This window comes from Calidris pugnax, unplaced genomic scaffold (assembly GCF_001431845.1).
Source record: "Calidris pugnax isolate Ruff unplaced genomic scaffold, ASM143184v1 scaffold418, whole genome shotgun sequence".
Taxonomy (NCBI): Eukaryota; Metazoa; Chordata; class Aves; order Charadriiformes; family Scolopacidae; genus Calidris; species Calidris pugnax.
In genome coordinates, this window is record NW_015091199.1 from 75,129 (window position 1) to 82,127 (window position 6,999).

General features: G+C 54.4%; 1 protein-coding gene across 1 annotated transcript; it reads left to right on the forward strand.

The window, feature by feature from the left end:
• On the forward strand, positions 1–6,294 carry LOC106898427 (histidine--tRNA ligase, cytoplasmic-like). The gene is made up of 10 exons (XM_014959665.1): positions 1–205; positions 1,821–1,946; positions 2,124–2,231; positions 2,378–2,476; positions 3,365–3,458; positions 3,595–3,722; positions 3,807–4,049; positions 4,863–4,979; positions 5,248–5,394; positions 5,619–6,294. Exons 1-10 carry the CDS (start codon positions 119–121, stop codon positions 5,673–5,675), a joined length of 1,206 nt encoding a protein of 401 aa, XP_014815151.1. The 5' UTR covers positions 1–118; the 3' UTR covers positions 5,676–6,294.
• The last annotated feature ends 705 nt before the right edge of the window (positions 6,295–6,999 follow it).

Sequence of the window (6,999 nt, forward strand, 5' to 3'; positions counted from 1 at the left end):
GTTGTGGGGCTCGGGGGGGTGGGGGGCACTCTGGGCTCTGTCCCTGCGCCCCAGAGCCCCTCTCCACCCCCTCCCCAGGTCCTTCTCCATCCCCCTCCTCTCCCCGCAGGAGACGCTGATGGGGAAGTACGGGGAGGAGGCGAAGCTCATCTACGAGCTGCAGGACCAGGGCGGGGAGCTGCTGGCCCTGCGCTACGACCTGACCGTATCCTCGGGGGACACGCACACGCTGAGGTCGCTGCCACCTCTGCTTCGTTGGGCCACCCTTCATCCAATCACAGAAGGGTTTGGGTGGGAAGGGACCTTTAAAAGCCACCCAGTCCCACCCCCTGCCATATAGAGGGACATCTTCTACTAGACCAGGTTGCTCCAAGCCCCCTCCAACCTGGCCTTGAACCCCTCCAGGGATGGGGCAGCCACAGCTTCTCTGGCCAACCTGGGCCAGGCTCTCACCACCCTCACACCAAACAAGTTCTTCCCCACATCTCAGCTCCATCTCCCCTCTTTCAGGGTCAAACCCTTCCCCCTCCTCCTATGGCTCCCCTCCCTGATCCAGAGTCCCTCCCCATCTCTCCTGGAGCCCCTTGAGGGACTGGAAGGGGCTCTAAGGTCTCCCTGGAGCCTTCTCTTCTCCAGGCTGAACCCCCCCAACTCAGCCCCCCCTCCCAGCAGAGGGGCTCCAGCCCTCTCAGCATCTCCATGGCCTCCTCTGGCCCCACTCTAACAGCTCCATGTCCTTCTGATGTTGGTGGCCCCAGAGCTGGAGGCAGCACTAGCTGGGGGGTCTCCTCAGAGTAGAGCAGAGGGGCAGAACCTCCCCCCTTGCCCTGGTGGCCACGCTGCTGGGGATGCAGCCCAGGTTGTGGGGGGCTTTCTGGGCTGGCAGCTCACGTTGCTGACTCATGGCCAGCTTCTCATCCACCGACACCCCCAAGTCCACCTCCTTAGGGCTGCTCTCCATCCCTTCATCCCCCAGCCTGCACTTGTGCTTGGGGTTGCCCCAACCCAGCTGCAGGACCCTGCACTTAGCCTTGTTGAACCTCATGAGGGTCACAAGGACCTGCTTCTCGAGCCTGTCCGTGTCCCTCTGGATGGCGTCCTGTCCCTCAGGCGTGTCACCGCACCACTCAGCTTGGTGTCACCTGCAAACGTGCTGAGGGTGCACTCGATCCCACTGTCTCTGTTGTTGATGAAGATACTGAACAGTATTGCCCTGCCCTGCTTGTGGGTCCCATCAGGGTGATGGAAACCCAATTCCCACCAAGTGGTGGACACCACCAGTGTCGTTGGCATGACCCCACCTCAAACTACCCCACATCCAGTCCAGGATCTGCTGCAAAGCGGCCCTTTTCTCCTGTGGACACCCGCCACGTGCTCCTGTCCTGTCCATCCCACCTTCCCAGTGCTTTGGTAGCTCTCCTCAGAGAGCAGCGGTGTTTGCTGCAGGTACAAAGCAGGTGTCCATCCTGGGCCTCCTCCCCTCCACATCTCACCAAAAAGCTCTCCACTTTAATGTCTGTGTGACGGTGCCTTATGTGGAATTCTCTCTGATGGCTCCGTAAGAGGGTGAAATGACCCAGCAAAGGTCTGTGTGTGTGTGTGAGGTGTTGACGTACCGTGGTTCGGAAGGAGGAGATGGAGTTGTCCTGGTGTTGGAAAACCTCAGCGTGGTTCGTCATACTCATCGTCAGCCTCGGTTGATGACCTCCCTAGAGATGGGGGAGCAGCTGGCAAAGCGAAAGGGGGACGGGGCTTTCTGGTTCAGCTTTCTGCAGCTCAGGGCATCTCCATGTTCCTGTCCTTAACTCCTTGGCACCCAGGTGCCCTTCGCTCGCTATCTGGCCATGAACAAGATCACCAACATGAAGCGCTACCACATCGCTAAGGTCTACAGGCGGGACAACCCGGCCACGACCAGGGGCCGCTACCGGGAGTTCTACCAGTGCGTGAGTGTTGTGGTGGCTGCCGCGTGAGGGGACGAGGCCGCTCGGGGCGGGAGGGCATGGGGGACGCTTGGGTTTTACTGGCTGGGTTGTCTTCTGCTGCTGTGGGTCCGTGTGGGGTGTCTGGGGAAGCTGAAGCACCTCAGCTGTGCCAGGAGACTCTGCCGCTTCTGCCGCCAGGATTTTGACATCGCCGGGCAGTTCGACCCGATGATTCCTGACGCTGAGTGCCTGAAGATCGTGCACGAGATCCTGAGTGACCTGCAGCTCGGGGACTTTCTCATTAAGGTGAGATCAGACCCAAGTGGCTTTCACACCTCGGTGCCTTCCCTTCCCATGGGATTGAGAAGGGAACGCCAACAGCTGCAGCTTCCTGCACCCCTGGGGTGGTGGGGGGATGTCCCCTGAGGTAAGCAAGCTTCTCCCACCCCCAGGTCAACGACCGACGGATTTTGAATGGTGTGTTTGCCATCTGCGGCATCCCGGAGAGCAAGTTCATCACCACCTGCTCTACCGTGGACAAGCTGGACAAGGTGAGCATCGTGCTGCTGGGGAGGGTAGATGTCGCGGGCTGGGCAGTGTCCTGGTCGTGGCCGGTCTCATCGTCAAGAGGTTCAGAGCAGCTAAACCCTTGGGGTTTGTAAAGGGTTTGGGGAGCTCTTGTGTGTAATTAAGAATAAGAATTTAGGGAGGTGATTGTGCCCCTGTACTCAGCACTGGGGAGGCCACACCTCGAGTGTTGTGTCCAGTTTTGGGCACCTCAATCCAAGAGAGATCTGGAGGTGCTGGAGCGAGTGCAGAGGAGGGCAACGAAACTGGTGAGGGGGCTGGAAAACAAATCGTATGAGGAGCGGCTGAGGGAGTTGGGGCTGTTTAGTGTGAGGAAGAGGAGGCTGAGGGGAGACCTCATCACTCTCTACAACTTCGTGAAAGGACACTGTAGAGAGGTTGGTGCTGGTCTCTTCTCACAGGTAATTAGTGACAGAACGAGAGGGAACGGCTTCAAGCTCCAACAGGGGAGGTTTAGATTGAACATGAGGAAGGAATTTTTCACCCAAAGAGTGGTCGGGCATTGGAACAGGCTGCCCAGGGAGGGGGTGGAGTCCCCATCCCTGGCTGTGTTTAAGGGCCGTTTAGATGCAGTGCTGAGGGACATGGTGTAGGGGAGGACTTTGTAGAGTAGGGGAGATGGTTGGACTCGATGATCCCAAGGGTCTCTTCCAACCTCAATGATTCTATGATTCTATGATAAAGCCTGGTGTTTCCAGTGGTTCCTGTTAACGATTCCTGGGAGAGCTGTGGATCGTTAGTGAGGTTACTGGTTGCTGTCTTCCTGAGTGTGTTGTGGATGCGAGGGCTGGTGGAGACCCTTGGTGGTGAGAGTGTCCTGCAGCAGCAGAAGTTCTCGTTTGCCCTCATAGATACCGTGGGAGGAGGTGAAGAATGAGATGGTAGGAGAGAAGGGGCTCTCCCCCGAGGCTGCGGATCGCATCGGGGAGTATGTCCAGCTTCACGGTGAGCACCTGGAGTGTCCAGCCCTTGGCCTTGTCCTTCCAGGCCGGGCAGGGCAAGTGACAGAGAAGTCCAGGCTGGGCCCATCGCCGTGGGTGCTGCTCTGCTGGTTGCCCCGAGACATATCTTGTTTCCACAGGTGGCCTGGACCTGATCGAGCGGCTTCTGCAGGACCCCAAGCTGTCCCAGAACAAGTTGGCCAAGGAGGGGCTGGGGGACATGAAGCTGCTGTTTGAGTACCTGACCCTGTTTGGCATCACAGGGAAGGTGAGGAGCTGCGGAGGCAGGAGGGGGTGCAGCCCAGGGCCCCCCCGAGTGCACCCAGTGACGGGGCTCCCTGGTGTCCTACAGATCTCCTTTGACCTGAGCCTGGCGCGGGGTCTGGACTATTACACGGGAGTGATCTTTGAGGCTGTCCTGCTGCAGCAGGAGAACGACCACGTGGAGGAGTCGGTCGGCGTTGGGAGCGTGGCTGGAGGCGGCCGCTACGACGGGCTGGTGGGGATGTTTGATCCCAAGGGCCGGAAGGTGCCCTGTGTGGGGGTCAGCATTGGGATCGAGCGGATCTTCTCCATCCTAGAGCAGAGAGTGAAGGTTGGTGGCACATGGCACGGGGCAGGGCTCTAGGAGCTGTCTATTGTTTGCTACAGAGCTCTACAGCTCCACAGTGTTTGAGAGGAGAGCATTTGGGGGGAGAAGATGAGTGCTCTCATGCCTGTGTGTCCATGCACAGAAGACAGAGCCCTCTTCTGCAGCCCACCAGGGTCCCACCAGGATGGGATGCCCATGGGCAGCTACGGGCAGCATTTTGTAGCAGACGCCAAGGAATCGTTAGAGACAGGCCCTGAGCTCTGGTCCTAGCTCTGATCTTTGTGTCCCAGCCTCTTGCCTGTGAAGTTTTCTGTCCTGGGGATTGTGAAGTGATGAATTCGTTAACAGCTGTGGCGCTCGCTCTGTAATGAGCCCTAGGAAAGCCTGTGAGGAAATCCATCTCTCTGCATTTAGTTCTGAGCTTGTAATTCATAACAAGCGAGGCTGAAGCAATGTCTTTGGACTGGAAGAATCAAAGGAGCATCAGAAAGCTGTCCAGGTCCCATCCCGGGGCAGGGGGGGGAAAGGAAGACCAAGGTCCCATGGGAACAGCAGCACACGATTAAGTAGCGTGTGACAATGCAGATTCTCTGGGGGACTCATTAAATGTGCCCAGATTGTCTTGTCTGTGCACTCTTTTTGCTTCTGGAAGGTTAGCCTTGCTCAGTAACCTTCACTGAATAGTGACAGTTAGCTTTTAAGCGTGCTTGTTTGGGGGAGCTAAGTTAAGGTCTGAAGATAAGGCGAGCTGAGCTTGTTGTGAGCTGCAGATTCCCTCAGAGCCTGTCACTCTCACGAGCGCGTCTGTCCCTGCAGGCTTCTGGGGAGAAACTTCGAACGACTGAGACACAAGTGCTGGTGGCTACACCTCAGAAACACTTACTCGCTGCGAGACTGAAGCTCATCTCCGAGCTGTGGGACGCAGGGATCAAGGTAAAATGAGGACTTGGGCTTGGCACTGGTATGGCTTGAAGGATGGAGAGCCTGAAGGGAACTGCAGCACAGCAAAACCAACTCCTTTGGTGGTGTGTCTCTTCAGGATCTGTGCCTGTCTGAGATCTAGCAGGCAGAGGAGGAGAACAGTCAAGACCACTAAAGGCAATTGCTTGCTGTAGGAATAATGAGGCAGAGTTTTCTGTGGGGTTTTGGTGCTGGCTGTTTTGCTCCAGGATTCATCAGAGCAAATTTGTTCCTCTCCTAGGCAGAGATGTTTTACAAGAAGGATCCTAAACTGCTGAAGCAGCTGCAGTATTGCGAGGACATGGGGATCCCCCTCGCTGCCATTGTAGGAGAGCAAGAGCTGACAGATGGAGTCGTCAAGCTGCGAGATGTCGCAACAAGACAGGAGGTGAGAATGCCATCTTACACTGGGTTTCAAAAGCGCTCCCAAAAATCTAGAAATACTGAAAGGCCTTGAGGTTTCCCTCAGTGACGTTCCTTTGGGGAGTTGCAGGATGGACCTATTGGGTCACAAACTACGTTGGTACCCACAGCAGGTCCTTGGGGCCAGATTGAAGGGTGCATTGCTCAGGGTTCCAATGCTGCTACCTCCTTCTCTCCATTTCCTTGTAGGTTGATATCCCAAGAGAAAAGCTGCTTGATGAGATCAGGAGAAGGCTGGAGCCATAGGACTTCTCTGGCCAGAGCTGCTTGACCGAACTGTACAACTGGAACCCTCCAGCACCCTTAGCCATTCGCTTCCTGCTGAAGTCTGGTCACCTGAGGCTCATCTGCTTGGGCTAAGGCAGTGTCAACACATGCTTGGAAAGAAGGAAGCAGGTTTTAAAGGTTATGGACGGGACAGTCATGAGGTTAACCTTCTGGTTAACTGCTCTGAAGGATGGGTCAGACTCGTGGGTTCCTAATATTGTGGTCCCTGTGCCTGTGCAGCTGTTCCCATCCCCTGTAGGCAGTTGTGTTGGTGGCACAGGCACAGGTGACATGGGGGCAGCTCAAGCAGGATGAGGCTGAGCTCTGGAGCTGGGGGGTGGAATCTGTGGCATGTTGGGCACCTGCAGGCTCGGCATGGAGGGAGAGGGTGGCAGTGGAAGGCCCCTCTGTCCCCTCCAAGGACTGCAAGGGCATCACCAGGCTGCCATCGGGTACAGGGATGGATGTGCTCCGGGGAGCCCGGCCCCTGGCACCGGAGTGTGGGGAGTGCAGGCCCCCTCGGGGAGGGATGCAGCGGGGAGCTGGGCAGGCAGGCTCCGGCTGTTGTGAGCGTGGAGGAACTCTGTATTTTTATACATTAAAAAAAAAAAAAAAAAGGGGAAGATATTTTAGAAAGTCAATTGGAGTAGAAATGCCTTGACATTTTAAAAATAATATAAATAATAATTGAAATGATTTTGCAATTGTGAGCTCCTAACCTGTGCTATGTTCCCAAACACAACAGCATTATGAACAAAAAGACCAGGCTAGGCAACGTATTATTACCAAAAGTGAGAGAAAACAGTCTCGTAATTCATCCTTACAGAAAAATGAAATAAAAATGTGCACCTGAACTAAATTTTAAAGTCAATACAAATTTTGGTACTCTCTTCTGCTGGAGAAGCCCAAGATATTCATAACAAAGTAGGAGCTATATAGTTTACCTTAACAATATTCCTTTAAAATACCTAATTATAATTCTATTTAAAGGAGAAAATACTGGTTTAAATAAAAATTTTCATCAAAACAGTTCCTTTCATTGTATTCTTCAGACAACACAGGGCCCTCTGACCTGTAATTTCCTGGACTACAGCTTATGTACATATTAATGAAGACATAATAGCTTTGACTTGTTATTGGCAAAAATTTTCCACAACTTAATAAGATACAAGCTCTTAGAATGTAGAAAGCAGAAATACCAGAAAGCTTGCTTATAGATTTGTTTACCCATCTCATACGGTTTTCTAAGGCAGGAGGAATAAAGTTCAAGCATTAAATGAAGTTCAAGCATTGCTATTCTGTT